Source organism: Glossina fuscipes, unplaced genomic scaffold (genome assembly GCF_014805625.2).
Source record: "Glossina fuscipes isolate IAEA_lab_2018 unplaced genomic scaffold, Yale_Gfus_2 91, whole genome shotgun sequence".
In the NCBI taxonomy this organism is placed as follows: Eukaryota; Metazoa; Arthropoda; class Insecta; order Diptera; family Glossinidae; genus Glossina; species Glossina fuscipes.
Window position 1 is genome coordinate 443,956 of NW_023998445.1, and position 19,977 is coordinate 463,932.

Here is a 19,977-nt window from a genome sequence, read left to right on the forward strand (position 1 = left end):
TTCTGACTCGATCTAAGCTTGTCTGTCCGTCTGAACTTTGTCCGTTTCGTTTTTTTCAATTCAACCTACAGGTTGCCATTTTTGAGATGTTTCGATGAAATTTGGTAGATTTACATATTTTGACCTAAGAATGAACGCTATTCAAAATAATTCGGATCAGACCACTTGTCATATAACATCCTATTTTGAAAAGTTGTTGCGTCAATAACTATATGAAGCAAAGTTCCTTAGGGCATTTCATGGTGAACCGTGTCCCACTAGAGTGCCTTTACATCGTTTGATCTGAAGTGTGGATAAGGGAAAGGATTGCATTCACCAGGTTAGTCCTGCTTGCCGTTAAGGCGCTTGTGAAACAAGCGTTTTATTGAGTGATTGATTCAAAATGCCAATTTTAAATATAAAATTTATCATAAGCAAGCTGATCGGTTCATATATAAGTTTCCAATATCTACAAATACTTGACTGATCAATATGCTGACAGTTCGCAAATCATTTTCGACATAGCTGGTTCACCAACGTTTGAGATTAGGATGGAATTTCACAAATCGCTTCCAAGTAAGACAAGTGTTTGTAAATGTTTCGAAATAATTGATACTTTAATGTTGAAATCACATTGCATTTCTATAGTCGTCAACTTGAAACTTTTCAAATCGCTTGTGACGTAGACAAGTTTTTTTAAAGATTTCGGAAAAATTGATCCGCCAATGTTAAGGTTAAGTTTGATATCTACAAAATCGTCAAAAGTTGATCGTTTCAAGTTATCATAAAGCACTTGGCGCATGGAATACCGGTCATAACTGATTAAGGTCTTAATTTTATTAATATCAGAGGTTAGCGGTCGATTTGAACACCAATCCCTTACGAATCAATATTTCTCCAACAAAAGTTGGTAAAAATTTTTCGATGGCTATTTTTGCTTAGACATTCTCTCCGGTAGAAGTACGCGCCCCTTAAAGAGATCGCGACGGGAATGGAAAAGTAAATAATATATTATAGACAAAAATGAAATGTCATGAATATAAATAAAAATTGTTCCGAATAATGATGGGACTGCATTAGATTTTATTCATAGCTTACCCACTTTATCTTGGTAAGCGGAAAAGCACTAAAAAGTTAGCGGAAAATAAGCCATTGACCGAACAATATATGTTATGTATATCTTTAATCGTTATATCGGAGTTATAAAGTAAGTGCAACCAACCTAATAATATGTGTTATGCATATTTGTAATCGGTACATCAGAGCTATAAAGTAATTGCAAATATATTTATAGATATTTAATATTATATATAATATATTTTTTCACTCCAATTATGAGCGCATCAGTAATTTAATGGTAACTGTTTTTGCACAGTCGAAGGCTATTATAAGCAATTGTGTCAAGCTTTGCCTTGATGTAAGCTACAATCCGTGTATTTGTGTGGAATATATTTTAAAGTGTTTCAGTCTTTTAATTATCTTGCTGATGACTTAAGTTAATTTTTAGTTTTCTACGGCATTACTTTGCTGATGACTTAAGTTAATTTTTAGTTTTCTACGGCATTACTTTGCTGATGACTTAAGTTAATTTTTAGTTTTCTACGGCATTGCTTTGCTGATGTAATAGCAGATAGACATATGGAATAAGATGGCTATGTGGACACAGAATTTAAATCTGACACTTGAACGCTGACATTAGCATATACTTCTGGCCATTGAAAGGGAAATTATAAACTAAATATATAGCAAATTTTCGGAAATGTTAGCGACATTTGCGCATGCGGTAAACCTTTACCATTTAGCTATCCGTAGATATGATTATTTTTTGGTTTTCTACTTCAAGTTTGTGCTTAAAACTCTTTGTGAAATACTCGCTTAAATCTTATAAATTATCAGCCTTTCTTTACATCCAAGTAATATAAATAAAAGTTTCATTAAAAACGCATTAAATCGTACAGCAGATCATTTACTGCCGTTCAGTGATTAATGTAATTATATGAAATTAAATTTAATTGTTAAGGTTCAAGCATTGGGTGAACAAACATCCACTCGAGATATAAAGAGTGTTACAAGTACTGCTAGAAAACGGCGGTGTAATGGCTTCATAATTGGATTTGTACAGACAATGCGAAGACAAGTAAGACAATTCCCAGTTATCGCCTTTGTAAATACGCGAAATCGAATCCTGATAGCTGAGCCGCGCTAATGGTTCGCGAGAACCATTTACCTGGCCAAACCAAAAATCGTCCGGATCGGCTTATTCCGATACTTCCAGAATTAAGTATACAAAGCTAACATGTTCTTTACTCCAATTACAAATAAATTACAAATATATAGGTATATAGGTTTCTAAAGGACAAAAAACCTATAGCGTTGTCCTTATCATTTTGTCAAAACGTTTGCAACACCCAAACACAAGCTGTAGAGACTCCATAAAATATATATATATTTTTGATTAGCTGAAACGATTTAACCCTGTCCGTGCGGGGACCTACCTATCTAATGCGCAGAAGAAGGCTTCAAAGATCCCATAAAGTACATACATTCTTAACCAGTATCAAACTCGGAATATGCCTAAGGATCTCCGTCTTTCCATCTGTCCATATGTCCGTCGGCCCAACCTGGTAGTAACTGTGCCGTTTGCGAAAACAAAAATACCGCCTACAAATTTGCAAAGGAATCTGAAAATGGCGCAGACTGGCTAAAAGACACACCCACAATGTAACAAAAATCAAAAACAGTTTTGCTTTGAGTGGGTTTTAACTAACGCAACGCAGATACACGCAATTTCCACTTTTATTCTATAAAGATAGGAAAAAGCAGTCACGCTCATCCAGTATGAAAGAGTACGAAAGTTGCCGTTTTTCCTAATTTTTTCTTTCTTTTTTTTTTTAGCTTTGTTATGATAACAGTGATGGGTATAAAAAATTCGGTCACAATCGATTATAATATTTTTACTTCTTCCTCTTTCTGAACGCTATAATTATTTCTGTTGGCCTTTGGGAAAAAGGCCAGGAACTTTTATTCTCACTAAGTGTGTTCAAATTTTTCTGAAATATTTTAATCTTTCAAAGTCTTCCGAGAGCCGCATGGGAAGTGACAAAATTCGTATATCTTACACTAGTGACTAGGAAAACTGTTTTATGAAAATGCATCATAATAAATAAAAGCAAATAGTATAGTCGGCCATTAAGCATACTACTCGATTCTGAATTATAAACATTCAGTTGTTATCACAACAAGTATTACTTTTCATTTGTCTTGAGTTTGTCAAGAAATATTGAAAATTGTAAATTTTTTTCGTAAAATGGATTTTTTAAAAATTTCTCTTTGTTGCTATATTCTACAAATATTGTTTGTAAGAATGATTATATATGACGCTGTTGAAGAAATAGTTTCATCCCTTTGCTACTTTCTCATCGTTCCAGGTGTACCTATTTTTAAAGCGAACATACATAGGTCCTGCCCCATTCTTCTAACCTCTTCTGTATACGATTCTTTCTTCCGATTATTCTTAGGCGAATATGTCAAGGGGCATCCCCTGAGTGGCTGATTATATACGTATATAAGAAAAGAAAAATATATCACTGTTTAAACGGTTTTTGTCAAAAGGGCTAAAAATGAAAAGCTTTTTACTCCCTTCACCATATGTTAAATATGTGCGAATATATACAACACTGAGAAGGACTTGAGATAGCTACAGTTTTTATTATACCAATAATTTTCTGACTCATCCATCTGTCCGGCTTACTTTATTATGTTCACCCTATAGATATTTGAGATATTTCGATGAAACTTGGTCGACTGACAAGTTTGGCCCAAGGACAAATGGTTAGGATCACTTTTTCGACCTTTTCCCATATAGCGATTTTTTTCTTTAAATCGTGATGCAAATAAATGCAGGGTAAGCCACAGTGCGCTGTGGTGTTTTTGCTTGTTTTTATATAGTGTCTTTTTTCCAATCCATTGTCGACACCGCTTGAACATTATGGTCCATACATTGAGTATAAAAATACTGAAACAGGCTTAAATTAATTCAGAAATTGTTTCTGAATTCATGCCACAAATCTTTCTGGGCATTGCCTACGTGCGCAGAAACTAAATATATCCTGCACAATAAAGGGGATATAGTATAAAAACTTGCGTAAGAGTGTTTTTCTCTTAATTAACTTTAAGTGCTTCGTCATTTAGCAGTCAATGCTTCAAAATTAATTAAGTTTTTATATGCGGTACCAAAGGATGGTAGTATATTAATTTCATGACATCGTTTGTAAAGCAAGTCGCATTTCACAATTAAGCTCACTAGTCAATCTGCCCCCCCTTCGTTTTTCGTCTTACGACGCGTAATAGTGAGCACGTGGTATGTGATAGCCGCAGTTATTCATCGTCATCACAAGTAATCCTAATAATCTTTGCTTTTGCGAATTTTTGATTTGCATGATGAGTGATCAAGATTCGCTTCAAAGGTTTCAAACTTTCTTTTGCTTTTTAATTTCTTCTCTTACTATTCTCAGCTAATGATCAATTCATGTTGACAATACGTAATGTGAAGCTATTTATTGCCATTTTAAGCTGATGTAGATATAAATACATGATCATCATTATAATGTTTTTTTTTTCTTAGTATGAAGTGAAAAAGAGACAAGAGAGTTCGCGTTAATTGTTTCACTGCTTCAGTAGAAGTCTTTGCTAATGCTTTCAACGTTACAAAAAGTTTGAAAAAAAAATTCGAAATCATTAAATTTAATAATCTTTAAATACCACTAAGTACCCAGTGTTTAGTTTAGATATGTGTAGACGCAAAGAAAAAATGTGAAGAATTTTTTTCATTTTATTATGTAGTAATCCATATGTATAGCTCGTGACACAGCTCTTAATGGTTACTGCATGGAGGAGTAGTAGATTAACGATTAACGAAGAAACTTAAGCGAGTGCGTTTGAAGAATGTTTAGTTATAGCTTTATGCACATATATCGTGTCAGAAAAGAAGAGTTTTTTGGAACAGCGGTGTTCGCCTTATTTAAGTTCTTATCCAGCAGCTACAAGGTAAACAAACATCTGTATTAAACTGAAAAGTAGGCAATGTGGATGCACAAGTAGCTGTTTAAAAAGCGAGTCAATCGAGTTTGTATTAGTGCAAAGCAAAAAAAGAATGATTTATTGAACAATACACTTACTAACTATCGATGGAACTTGAGTTCAATGCGAACCGTTACAGACTTGAAATTCAACTTCTCCTTCATGGCCGGAAGTCGAGAATGACACTCAGAGAGTTTGTTCTACAATAAAGATGATATCGTGTGCATTGACTTGGTGAAAACGTTGAAGAATGGGGAGTAATAATATAACATCGTGTGATACTTACACACACGCTCTTGTTATTCAACTTATATTTGCCTACATTTCGTTTTATATATCCTACGTCAATTGTGGTATGTTAAGTCAGCGGTGTAGTAAGTTTATGCAACAACCAGAAGGACTTGACATAGACCTACTTTTTAATATACCGATCTAAGGTTATCTGTCCGCCTGTCCATCTTATTTTCTTTCTGTGCTCATCCTACAGTTCGCAAATTTTTTGATAAATTTTTGTACACTTTTGGACAGGGTTTGGCCCAAGGGCGAATGCTATTAAAAAAAGTTCGGATCACTTCTCCAACCACTTCTCATATCTCACATTTATTTGTAGGCCCTAGTCCCCTATAGTGTTTATAGTGGTTATAATTATATTTTCATTTCTACTAATTGGTAACACTGTTCCGAGGAAGAATTTGAGTCCGATCTCTGATACAATTTATATAATGCAGTAATTTTTTGTTTACTATACTTTTCAGTGCTGTGCGCCATTAAAAATATCGCAGAAATTTTATAGTAAAAATTTTAGCCAAAGTACGGATGAATGCTATAAAGCATATAAAAGTATCCAAGAAACAGAATTGCTTTATTTTTTGACATGGATTTAAGAAAGTCACCTTAAAGATGATTTCTACTTTTAAGTTAAGTAAGAAGCATTTTTCCTTTTCATTTTTTTGCACGAAATATATGGCTATGCGATTATTATCGAAAGACTTTCACGTTATTCCCCATTCCTTTCGGTCCATATGATAGAATTTCGCACCTCATATGGAGGATTTAATTGATGATCGTAATTTTAGCAAAAATGCATGAAGGTATTAGTTAGTTAAGAAATAAAATTTTTTTTACCAGTAAAAATTCCGGATACTTTTTACACAGTATGCATTTTTTAGCTCATCTAACGCTTCTCAGTTAAAAGCTTAAAAGTTGAGAAAAGTGACAAGACTGAAAACAGATAAAATCTTTTCTCGTTTTGCTTGCTTAGCCGCCCGAAAATAGGTGACACATAAAAAGCTTTCCTTCCTTGGCTTAACATATCGTTTAAGAAGTAAGACAAAGATAATTGATGTAAATATAAATAAACAATCTGACTGCTATAATCAAGAATAATCAAGAATAAAAAAAGAAAAAAAACAAAAAAATGATTAAAATCTTTATAGTCGTATATAATAATAATTTGATCAAATTTTAAGCAAAGTTTTTCAACTTAAAATAAAAGAAATTCCTTTGTTGTTTTGATGAAATCAATCCTTTGCCTTTCTTATTTTTTTTTAAACTGCGATTGTTTTTGCTTATATAAAAAACACATGACTACATGTCCAAGAGAGCAAAGTCCGTGCATATTTTTATATATATATATATATATATGTACATATATATATGATTCTGAGTCGATTCTGGTCTTGTTTATTGAGTCGCCTCGAGGCAACTTAATCCATTCGTCCATCCATGCCTTTGTTCGTTCGCTGTTATTAAAACGCTCCTCATGGCTAGCGTTGAGGCGAAAAGCTGAAATCTTTGGTATATAGATCCTTAGCTGATATGGCCATAGATTACTTCCAAATTAGGTTACTTGTACTGCATGATATATATTTAGATGCTGATCTAAAATTTGGAGTACAGTTATAGTGGAAAACACTGGCAAACACGCCCACAATGGACAAAGAATCGTAACTTCTTCTTATCCCACTATGAATAAGGAATCTCACAACATACAGGTCTCTATAGGAAAAATACGTTTATTTTTTAATAATGTTACGGAAATCCCAAATTCAGTTCATTGCAGCTAAGTAATAAAATCCATATATAGCGAAAAATGAAATGCACATTCGTAACGCGTTATGGAGCTGCCGGCCGAGGAAAACGAGTGCCAGAAAAGCAGGTTAACGGATTAAAAATGAAGTTATATAAAATTGGGTACTAGTAATATGCTGGTAAAAATGTATATAAATAGAATATTTGTGGAAGGGAGAGTCAATAGAAAAAGAATTTCGAGTTGAGCAATCGAAAGTATGGGCAAAAATAAATTGTGAATAATCCTACATTTAAGGAATATAATTGTAAGTAAAAGAACTTTGAAGTGTATTTCTCTTGAACAAAATATTCACGATCCAGTGATGCGGACTGTATCTTAGAAAAGCGAATTTCATAAGAATATTTCATAATGGACGCCGATTCATAATAATAATTCCACCTGGGAATTTACTGTTAACCGAATTTTAACAATGTGGATCTATTTTTTGAACTTCATCCTCTAAAAGGGAGTTATCATGAAAATTAATGTCTTGCGACGTGAATAGGTGAAGAATAACAAAATCTTTGAAAAGAAAACGAATTTTGCTAAATTTGACTTGTGTAAGTTGACGTTTTGGTCTTCTTTCTACATAAGGAATTTCTAAAAATCATTTTTGTTTTTTTTTTTTGTAATATGAGGATGTTTCCTATTCGTATAGCACGGTGACTGTCAGAAAGAAAAGAAGAAAGAGAAAGAAGTAGGAAGGTAGTGGCACACAGCCTAGTGGGTGGTATACCTTCATGGACTGAGCATTCACTTCTTATCTTCGACCAAAGGCAACTGCACCCTGCTTGAGATTTGCAGTTGCAAACACCGACTTGGCAGTGATGGTTCTTCGGTTTATTGGCAAAGGAAGACTTATATTGGACAAAGTGGTGTAGCGTATCTACTTGTCGGCCTTTCCTCATTATAGAGTTCTTATTTGTTTTTGAATTAATTACTCGTAATGGACATCTAAGAATCGCCCTAAGGCAAGTTGAAGTTTCTTCTTCTTCTTTGTTGCTACTTCATTTTACGCTGCACAGAAGGATATGGACGCACTACATTTACCATTTGTAAGGAGCTATGTGAATATTACGGAATCCAAAAAGTATATATTTTCCTTACCACGATAAAACCAAGGGCCAAAATTTGGTAAAGAAAGTTTAAAAATGGGCGTAGATTAAGTATAAACACAGCCAATAATTGTCCAACGCTAGGTCTACCTGGGTAAATGTTTTTAAAACCTTTTTAAGTGATCGGTCAATTACGAGAAGAGCGTTGCGATTATCAAAAGGCGTGTGCATCCGAGATTCGTCTCGAATGAAAATGAATTTTCACTTAAGTCTCATTTATCAAAAAATTTAAAAGTTTTGCTTACCTCTTTATCATCCTGTTTGTGTTGATTATTATAATAAGTTTTCAGAGTTAATTTAGTGCCGCAGTGCACGCATTTAAAGCAACCAGAATGAAAGAAAGTGAAATCCTTTAAAGGACCGACACGATCTACTTGATAAACAGTTTCGTTGCAACGCAAGCAGGTTGACTCATAAAAATTTGGTCGATACATAACTTTTGAATACGCTTAAGACACGCAGCAATAAATTACTTTGAGATAGAAGAAAAAGTAGTAGAAAATTTCACTCGCTAGATAATCTACATACAATCCACAGGTTAGTGTTTCTGTTGATGATCTAGCACAGCGTACGTTATATAGATTAAATTTATTTATTTAATTCTTTTTTTAATTTTTTTTCTCGTAATCAGATTATTTTATGTGTTTTTTTCTTTCTTATTTTCATTTACGTTTAATTTCACTCTCTTAACATTTTATGATATGCGTTTTGCATACGAAATTCATTTGCGATGCGGAAGAAATTTTTTTCTAAAATTTTCTTCTTATTGCTGTTGGTTAAATGTGTACGTGCAGAGTAGAATTGGCAGGCGTTACACGACACGTTGCTTTGACTTTTTTTTCATTTATTGTTGTTATTATTATTATTTTGTTTTTTTTTTTTTGTTTTCTTTTATGCCAATGTGTCCAAACTGTCCATTCGTTGGGTTGACATAAATCTTTTAGCACAAATACTTTCAAGTCGTTACGTTGATATTTAAAAGGGTTTGAAGAAAATCTAAAAAGAAAAGTAATTAAAAATGTTTAGAAATTTTTTTATTAAAAAAAAAAGAATATATATATGTAAAAGAAATTTTATTTTTATTAAAAAAAAACTATAATAACCAAAAAAAATAGATAAAACTTTTTTTTATTAGACAAAAATACAAAAGAAATTTTATTTCTTTAAAAAAAGCTTTTTTTAATAAAAAAAATTTATTTCTGTCTCAAAAAAACTGCATCTTAAAATATTTTTTTTTTTGCAAAAAAAAATGCAAAAAAAATTTATTTTTGCTAAAAAAGGTTTTCTCATTAAAAAAAATAGAGAAGAAATTTTATTTAAAAAAAAAAAGGTTTTTTTAACACAAAAAAAAATATGTATGTGCATGTAAAAGAAATTTTAATTTTATTAAAAAAAATTTTGTTAGTAAAAAATATATAAAAACAATTCGTTCCATTTAAAAAAATTAAAGAAAGAAGGACAAATTTTTTTTATTAAACAAAATTATAAAACAAGTTTTATTTTTTTCAAATTTTCTTTATTCTCTTAATAAAAAAATTTATTTCTGTTTACAAAATTGCTTTGCCGAAAAAATAGAAAAGAAGTTTTATTTAAAAAAAGAAGCATTTTTGATGAAAAAAAAAAATGTAACGGAAAAATCTCTCTATATATATATATATATATATATGTATATATAAAATGAATTTTATTTTTATTAAAAAATATTTTGTTAGTACAAAATATATAGAAAAATTCATTTCTGTTTAAGAAAATTGTTTTGTAAAATGCAAAATAAATTTATTATTGCTTAAAAAAAGGTTTTTAAAAAAAGGTGTTCTTTCAAAAAAATTATAAAAAAATTTTATTTTTTAAAAACGCTTCTTCAATAAAAAAAATATTATTTTTTCAAAAAAATTATAAAAAAATTTTTATTTTTTAAAAATAAAAAAAATATTATTTTTGTTTAAATTAAATTTTATATAAAAAATGAAAAATGTTGCTTTCTGTTTAAAAAATTTCTTCTAAAAATTTATTGCATGCAAACTAATTTTATTTTTTTTTTATAAATAAATGACTTGCTGTTTCTTAGAAAAGAACAATGAATGACTGACTAAATATAGTTATTGTTTATGTTAAGAGGGTGTTGACGCTTACAAAACAAATAGCAAGATATGCAAGTGTGCCAGCGGTGAATGGGTTTGTTGACTTGATTTCATTCAGAGAAATGCTTTTTAGAAATTACTTTTTTTGGTTACGAACAACATAGTAAAATATTTTTTACTATATAATAATTTCATTTTTATTTTTATTATTATTGTTTTGTTTTCAAGCAATTACTTTTTTGAGGTGTGTGTTTTAAATTTTTTAGATGTCTACGAAAAAAATAAGTGCGGCAAAAAAGAAAAAACAAAAAAAAAAAAGAAGAATTGCTTTAATCATTTAAAAGTCAACAACTTTTTTTTCACACATGTCATGTTTGAGTACCAAAAAGAGTCAAATAAAACTAGTTGTTGTTGTTGCTGGTGTTTCATATACAAATTCAGGTTTAAGGCTTTTTAAGGCCATATGGTGTAGACATATTTATATGTGCACATATATAAATTTATAGATGCATATATCCATATGGCTGCACTTGTTATTAAAAAGACTTTGCACCTAAACAATAAAAATCAAATGATTGGCTTTGCCCGAAAGGTCAATGGCAGTGAACTAACATACAATTACTACAAACAATATCATCATTTTTGAATAAAAATTATCAACTATTGTTAAAGTTAATCGAAACTTTACTTCTACAAGCAACATAAGTTGTTTTTCTTTAAATAAATTTTCAAGAAATTTGTGAAATATCTCATGGGATATATCTCTAAAACCCAATCACGGGCTATATAGTCGGTAATTAAACCAACTCTCCTTCTGTTCGTCCGTTCGTGCAGCCTCCCCATCCACTCGTCACTGCATCATAGCGTGATATTGTCTACGCATTCGCTTGTCTCAGTATGTTTTTGTCTCACTTTGGTATTGCATCCGCTCTTCGGTCAGTAGTTCCTCTGCTTGCCCATTTGAGCTTAGATTCATTTAAAGTCTACGAGCTTCTTCAGATCTTGAGCGAGCTGATTAAGTAAAATTAAGAGCATTTAATAAGGATACCGGGATGTTCAGGTTTCGGAGGCATTAAAAGGGTTGACTGTCTAGCCAGCAGGGAAATGTGAACGACCGTGATAAATCCGCCAGCTTTTTGTGGTTTACCAAGGAGTTTTATTAATAGGCTGGTATTGCCATCTGCCGGACGCAGAAAAAATAAGATTGTCGATGAAAACTCAGCGCAGGACAACGTTAAAGAAAAACGTTTTGTAAAATTTCTCGGTATAGCACGCCAGCTACTGGAAGTGCGACTTACGTAGGGTCACAAGTCGCTCAGGTATCACCTGAAAAATGATGATAAGTAGATATCTTTGATACCAAATGACGCAGATTCCGTGGAGAGACGACTGAAACGTTCACCTGTATCCTACGCGAGTCTGCAGAACCAGACACCGGGCTACTGGCGAGTAGATCATTATGCAAGACGCATTTTGGTGCTATGAAAGTTAAAGACGGACGAGTGCCATAGACGTCTGAGGAAATATTCCAAATACTATTTGTTTGTGCTGTTCGTCGTTAACCGTCATTGTTCATTTTCGATGTCGAGGCAGAAGACTTATCGTAAGGAGCAATGTGCTTCAGTAGATTTAAACAAAAAAGACTTTATTTCGTATTTTTAAATATCAAAAAATAGCACAAAAGATTTAAGGGCTCATCGAATCTGCTTAACTTCGTACTTTGACTGGACTGTTGCAATAATACAATTTAAAGGGTTGTATACTCGACCTTGAGAAATTTTCTGCAGAATAGTAAATTTGGAAACCATTAGTAGAGAAAGTTAGTAACAACAACAACAACAACTGATGGAAGTGAGACGTAAAACGAAAGCAATATGCCAAGAGTCACGATATCATGAAAATTTCAATATGAAAAAATTTTGGCTCATTCACCATAAGTTGTTTAGGAAATCTTTGCAGCATTAGGCTGGAATGTCCTGCGTCCACGTTGTGAGCAGCAGACATTACTCCTTTTCATGAAAATGGATCTTAATAACTGACTTATTATTTATTCGAAGGTTCGAACGGTTCCCTGGGATTGCCTTTAAAGACCAGGGTTCCTTGAGAGAGTAAACTGCTTAAATTGTCTGAAAGCATAGCAAAACTTATAGTTGCACGTAGGGACTGCTCCCAATAAATAAGTTGACGGCTCTGAGCGAATATAAAATTAATTTGTAAAAAAATTCAAAAACAAGGTCCTTTTTTTGATACTAATGTTATTAAGTGAAATCATTAAAAAGTTGCTCTGTTTTTTAAATTTTGCAAGATTAACAAAAATAAAAAATAAATAAACAAATAAAATTTATTAATGTTTCGAAATTGCATTTCTTTCATAATTCTTTTAATTATTTTTTATTATTATTGTTGTTATCTTAATGAAATCCGATCCGAATTGTTTTTATAATTAAACAAAAAAAAAAAAAAAAAAACAAATGTCATTAAGCATAAAATATTTATAAATTTGATATTAAGAAAAAAATATCGTTTAATGAGCAACGGCGCGCAATTGCTTGTTAAACAAAAAATACATTTATAAAAAAAATTTTTTATGTTCCACTCATTGCTTATGTAAAGTAATCTTTATGTAATCTAGATGTTTTATTGTTGATGTTATGGTTAAGAGATCATTGGCTAATAATATTTATATATAAGAAAAAAAAAAAAAAAATACAGCAACGACAAGTATTTCACTATTCATATTAAATCACTCTAGCGCAAGTCGGAGAAGATGAATTCATGAATTCATTCCGTCTATCTAAAGAAGCGGCGAACGGCGCGGAAACTTAAGACATTAAAGACACAGCCTGTCTTTGTGATGAATTCCCTAAACGCCTGAGCCTAATGTAGATAGGTTGCCCTTAGACAAGCTAAGAGGACTTATTGGAAGATAAATCCGGTGTACTGCGATAAAGGCCTTAGGAAAGATATCCTTAGACCTGTGACTTGAGGCATGAGAGACTAGAAATGTAATCTTAGGCTGTCTAATTATAACCAAATATTCTCTGGAAACCCGGATGTCACGAATACACAAAGAGCCGGCTGTTGCTGGAAGCTGTACTGTTGTCAGGCATTATATATATATGCACTGCATATTCCTTTTTCGCAATTTCGCCTTGGGAAAGGATTTCATACGGCGCATTGCCACATTGAATAAAACTGTTAATGTCACCCTGATTTATAAGCCAAGTCCTACCTCACCTTTTTCACTATTTTCGCTCGATTGATCGGTTATTTTTCGGGTCGTATAAATTATATAGCGTTTGTTGGAAAATTTTACAATTTTTCGCATGATTTTGATAAACGCTGAACGCATGGGTAGATAAGCTAGGACTAATTATGGAACAAGAAATATGTTAGACTATACTTTTTAATATCCATTATTACCTTTCTGCATTTATCGTACAAAATTTCGCAAAACTACGTGAGCAGCAAAACAGAGAGACGGAGATGCTTAAGTCGATTCAAAATCATTTTTTGAATCAAATTGAATTGCGTAAAAAAATAATGTAGATTTTAATCTGCGACATATAGGGCATATGTCAATTTGCTGCTTGAGCAATTGCTGTACTTAAAACATTAAAAAAATTTGCATCTGAATCGAGGTCGTAAGGCATATGTTAATGAAATTCTACACTTTGCTGTTTAAGAAGTTTCTGAACTTGAAACAACAAAAAATTTCCTCCTGAACGGAGGCCGTATGGCACTTGTCAATGGAATGGTCCACTTTTTCCACTTATGATTATACAATAAAATATTTGCACCTGAATCAGGGCTATAAGGCATATGTCAGTGAAATGCTTCACTTTGCTGTTTAAGAAGTTTCTGAACTTAAAACAACAAAAAAATTTTCTTCTGAATCGAGGACATCAGGGATATGTCAACGAGATGGTCCACTTTTTGTTATGATTACACGTCCGCATAAAATTACAGGCGTAAGGTTTTAAAACTTCGCCATAAACTATTCCATTCATTCTTCCGTTCCATTCTTCAAGTATAATATTTAATTTGATTTTTTTATGTATTTCTCTCTCTCTCTCTCTCTCTCTCTCTCTCTCCTTCTCTTTCTCTAATGGGAAAACCTTCCATAATCAATTTTTCGCTTATGACTAGTAAAGCTTCTGTGAAATTTGCTTGCATTAAGGGTATGCTGCGTAGGTAAAAAATATGCATTAATCAATGACGTGAGTTATTTTTTGTAGATTTTTTTACCATATGACATACATAGATGCAAACACCCACCAGTGCAAAGCTAATTGATATAATTAACCACGAAAATATAGACACCAACCAAATAAACACACATAGATATGTATATATATATATATATGTATATGCACACATACACATGCATGTATCGCATAAAATTATAATGCTTGGTTTCTATTTACGTATTAATGTTGCATTTTATTATGACCTTGCCTTGCACCATAAATTATTATGTTTTTTTTTTGTTTTTTTTTTTTTGATAGCTGCAGCGTTTTTATTGCAAATTTTAAAGAAAACATATTAAAAAAAACAAAAAAGAAAAATACTGACAGGTGTACACTAATGGTACTGCCAGGTAGTTTCGAGTATATTTATCGAACCGAGAAAATAAATTATAACGAATGTAATCCGTTATATCTTCTGTGGCAATAACAGTCAGCGTTTCACTTCCGTTTCGTGAAATGTATAACAATTTTTTTCAATACAAAATTTTTATCTTTTGTTTTTTTTTTTTTAAAACAATGCTACTCACTTTTATAATTCAAAAAAAAAAAAAAATTTTTTTTTGTTTTTTTTTTTTTTTTATAAATAATTCATCATTATTTAGTAGAAAGAAGAAAAGGAAAGTTTTTATTTATTATTTATTGTTATTATTTATATATAAAAAGAAATTGATTTTTAGTTATTTTTTAATAATTATTTTAACAGTTTTGCACTAAGAGAAATTGATTGATTAGTTTAGCTTTAACGCTTAACGACTAAAATTGTTGTAAGTAAGCGGTACGACTTTGTAACTAGTAGCAGCGATGTATGCGATTATAATTATGGTAACAACATTTCATATACAAAAAAGAGAGTTTGTTATAAATAAGGATCGCATATATATATGTTTATATTTGCCGCTTCTTTTTTATCTATTCATATGGGCATAGAAACATAAAAGATTCGTTGAAAATTATCGAAAAAATGTTTTTAGGGAACACTTGATGAACTTTGGTTAGGGATAGCTCGCGTGTTTAACAGATAATGAGATTTTTCTAAATTACTTTTACATGACTAACTAACAAAATATTATATGATTGGAGGCTTAATTGCTTTTGAATTGCATACATGTAAGCATTCATGCCGTGTAAGATATTGGTTGAGACTCGTGGCAAAACATAATATCTTTCTATAAATACAGCGAACAGCTCAACACTTATGATCAATCTTATGATCATTTTTGCCACAATGCTTATTGCATTGCTTGTACATTCAAAATAAAAACCATTTAACTACATTTTTATGCCCTACACCACTTATAATATAACGGGTACTAAGTTTGTGCGGACGTACGTACAACTCAGAAGGACTTAAAATAGACCCACCTGTTATTGTATCGTTCTAAACTTGTCTGTCCGCCTGATGTCTGTCCATGTATTTTTGTGTTTAAGCTGCAAGTCCCAATTTTTAAGATATTTTGATGAAATGACGTGCTTTGTCCCAATGATGAACGCGATTGAAGGTGGCTCGGGTCGGATCACTTTTCCAACCACTTCTCCTATAAAGCTCTATTTTGGAATGTTGTTGTATGAAAATATATTGTAATTTCCATAACTGCTCGGCAAAAGTGGCTGAGTTGTAGTATTTCTTTTTAAATTGGTATGAATACTTTGGACCGGCTGGGGCAAATTTTTCTCTAATATAACGAATACCACAAAAAGGTATAACTTTCAATGCTTCATGATGAACATTATATCATAATAGCAGTTTAACGTACAAAAATTAATTGTACCAAATTTGGAGCGTCTTGGCGTATTTTTTGAATCCTACCCTAATAACGATTTTCACGAAAATTGATCCTTTGTCGAACAGATATATTGAAGTTTTAATATGTGACCATTCGCAGAGTCCCCGTGATGGTTGTGGTTACGCCCAAACGCGGGGACATTAAATAATTAGAGGTGCATGAATAGGCTTCGCCTTGCCCAGAAGAGAAGGTTTGGACCATACCCAAACTTTTATGCTTGGTATTCCAGCTTTGAAATATGTCCACTCACTTGCAGAATTTCCTTGCAAGCTGGGAGTGCTGGAAATCACTTAAAATTATCTGATAGTGCTATGGAACTCGTCTGGTTAAACAGGTGCACACGATAAACAACAGGGACTCTGTACTTTATTCACACTTGACCTTGTTCTTTGATCACGAATACCCATTCTAGCGTTTGTGAGCAAATCCGTTGTCCATTTCACGTGAAGTTTTTTTTAGAAATTTTTCGAATAAAATATTGAGCATAAACCCATACGAGACGTTTAAGACCACACAGGTATTTCACAAAGCTTTAGTCGTCGACCGCCTAATATTATATATGAAATTTTTTCAAACGTTCCTGATGTTGTGAATCCCATCGCTTGAACGGAGAGGATATAACACTAACTGCTTTCGGTACACTTCTGCGGACGGCATACCCTATAATTCTGTTCCTACTTTTTTTTCCCTGGCCATCGCCGTATTTATACACGTATACAGAGTATGCAGGGAAGAACTGATCATTAACAAAAAAAAGAAAATTTAGCGATCAAAACTTTGCCCTATTATCTATAAGATCGCGCTTATATTCGCTTATTCTTGATCAAATTTATTCTGTCGTCTCTTAGCAATTTGGTATTTAAAAAATAATAGTTAGTCAGAGTACAATATTTACCTTTTTCCTAAAGCGGAAGAAGTAGCCGCAATCGTTAAGTTTCCAACGCTGTATCTGATCGTAATGAAATTTGACATGTGGGCGTCAGAGAGATACTACAAATATTCACGCTAACGGAATGTCGTAATACTTCTAATTTCATCGTGTACTAACAATTCTATTTTTGCATATCAAAAGGTCAATGGTGAGATTTCTCATTTTTCTTTTATATTTTTCCGTACAAAGTAATAAACTCTTATCAATACTTCTAACAACACGTATTTTATCGTCTTTTGGTTTTATCAAAAAAGCAAATAAATTTTGTTGTAATCGTGAAACTGATATTACAGTTAGACCCATTTGAACCATGAATATTTTGGTGGGTCCCTCTGTTCCTATGTATCTTACTTATTGATCACCTTAATATATATATAGTTTTCCTATAAGCTCGGCGCCTTCATAAATTAATCTTTTTCTGCTTTGTTTAGTGTTCCGTTGTATTCGCTGAAAGGGTTGAGAATAATGGAAAGGAAAATTACCCGATATGGGACCGATCTACAAGTCGAAGACGCGCCGGATTGCTATTTCGGAAATCCCTCTTCTTGTCGAAAGCCTTGAATAGCAATAGCAATAGGTTAAAATAGTGGTTACAATAGTTCTTCTCAAAGACTGCAAGATTTGAAAATAATTTATTAAAAAATTTTTCGATAACTAAGGATAAAAACTAAGGTCTAAGCAAAGCCAATAATTACCCCCTAATCATGTGTCTGATTACGCTAGATGTAGTCAGATAGAGAGAGAGAGAGAGAGAGAGAGAGAGAGAAAGAAAGAAAGAAACAAACAAAAAAAGAGAGAGATAGAGGTAGAGAAAAAGAAAGAGAGAGAGATACAGATATAAATAGAAAGAGATAAAGATACAGATAGAAATAGAGGGAAAAAGAAAGAGAGAGAGAGAGTGAGAGAAAGAGACAGAGAGAGACAGAGAGAGAGAGAGAGAGAATGAGAGAGAGAGAGAGAGAGAGAATGAGAGACAGAGAGAGAGAGAGAGAATGAGAGACAGAGAGAGAGAGAGAGAGACAGAGAGAGAGAGAGAGAGAGAGAGAGCCTTACTTATTAACGGAGAACTGCTCTTCAACCTTAGTGGATATAATCGTTATAGCTTAGTGTTGACTTATTCTGTAAACAACTGCTTTTGCTTTTAAATCGTTCGTACTTCATTTCCTTTTCTTTCGCCAAAAACAATTTTGGACATTTATAATAAATTAAATTGATATAGTTTTAGAAAAATTCATTCACTACACAATGCATGGACAATATAGTATAAACACCTGATATATGCAAAATATTTATTAATTATCGTATTGTAATAAAGTGTGAGGCCAACATTTGCTCGTAGAACAGCTGCAATTTTTTGTCGAACAGATTCGTTCAGCGCCTGAATAGTTTTCAACGGACTTTGCTCCTATTCTTGTACCAAAACATTCGCTAGTTGTTTCAATGATGTTGGAAATCTGCTCCTCATTCTCTGCTGTAAAACTGTCCATAACGTTTCCACTATGTTGAGGACTGGCAATTGTGCTGCCTAGAGATGATATTTTGATGCTCCTCAAACGAATACTATTTGGCAGAAATATGCTAACAATAGTATGGAGTTCATATTCGATATTCGTTCGCAATATTCCACGATATAGCTGCAAAAATCATAACGCGCTGCTATCAGCAAGCAGCCTGGACTGCAGGCTTATTTTGTGCTCCTCCATATATAAACCCGGTGAACGGTGGTTCATGGGACCATACCACATACTCCCAATTAAAAAGTGTCCAATGATTGTGGCATCACTTCGTTCGTAGCTTAGCTTACGTTTCGCATTTGCAGCTTCTTCCATCACCCTTAGCTTTATGTTGCTTTCCACCACTGTACTGGAAATGGTATTAATCAAGTTAAGTAATAGTTAAGTTGAGTTCTTTCCGCGTTAGTTTTATGTTGTCTGGCAACAATCCTTTTTAACGTTCGTCGATCTCTGTCGGTTAACTTTGGATATTGCTCACTTTTCTTTATTCCTATTCACTAATGATGTTTCACCACGTTTTGTATAACCTTTCATTACCGCGGTGCAAAGTTCAGACGCTTTCGAGCATCCATGCTCTCAGAGATTATAAATATCACCGATCGCTTCCTTTAATCAACGCAGAACATTCGCACAATATACTGAAACGCGACTTACAACACTTGGCATAATCTATGCGATACATACTTGTCACATTATTTCCATAGAAGCAGTGTTTGCGACTTGTAGCGAAAGGATAGTAATGCATAGTGCCTATCATCTATATATTATAATAAAAAATTTTCATTTAAAAAAAAGATAAAAATTCTTAGAAATAAATCAATTGCGCCGACTGCAATACGGATCCATTTCAACTGGCTCTATGAGTATAATTTGAAAGGAATAGTGAGAGATTTCGAAAAAAGTATTTCTTGTAAACATTGTTAGCTAAAGATTTATTTTATGCACATTTATGCAAATATTTCATTACTTTTACGAAACACCTTAAAGCGTTTTAATTAAGACATTCATTCATTTATATGTTTATGTTTAAATAAACATCGCTCTTTCACGTTTTTGCCTAACTAATAATTTAGTATTCAATACGTGTTTAGCTTTTATTTAAATATTTTATTTTCAATTAATTCGCTTCGCTATAAACCTATGAAACTTCATTTTTATTAACAATCATTTATC

General features: G+C 32.4%; 1 protein-coding gene across 2 annotated transcripts in view; it reads right to left on the reverse strand.

Moving 5' to 3' along the window:
- Positions 1 to 19,977, reverse strand: part of LOC119638613 (hillarin) — a 42,482-nt gene that overhangs the window by 15,401 nt on the left and 7,104 nt on the right. For both annotated transcript variants that reach the window (XM_038035481.1, XM_038035482.1), the window contains exon 2: positions 8,490 to 9,240. In XM_038035481.1, the coding sequence (XP_037891409.1) occupies positions 8,490 to 8,678 (189 nt within the window). In that variant the 5' untranslated portion in view covers positions 8,679 to 9,240. The remainder of the gene's footprint in view (positions 1 to 8,489; positions 9,241 to 19,977) is intronic.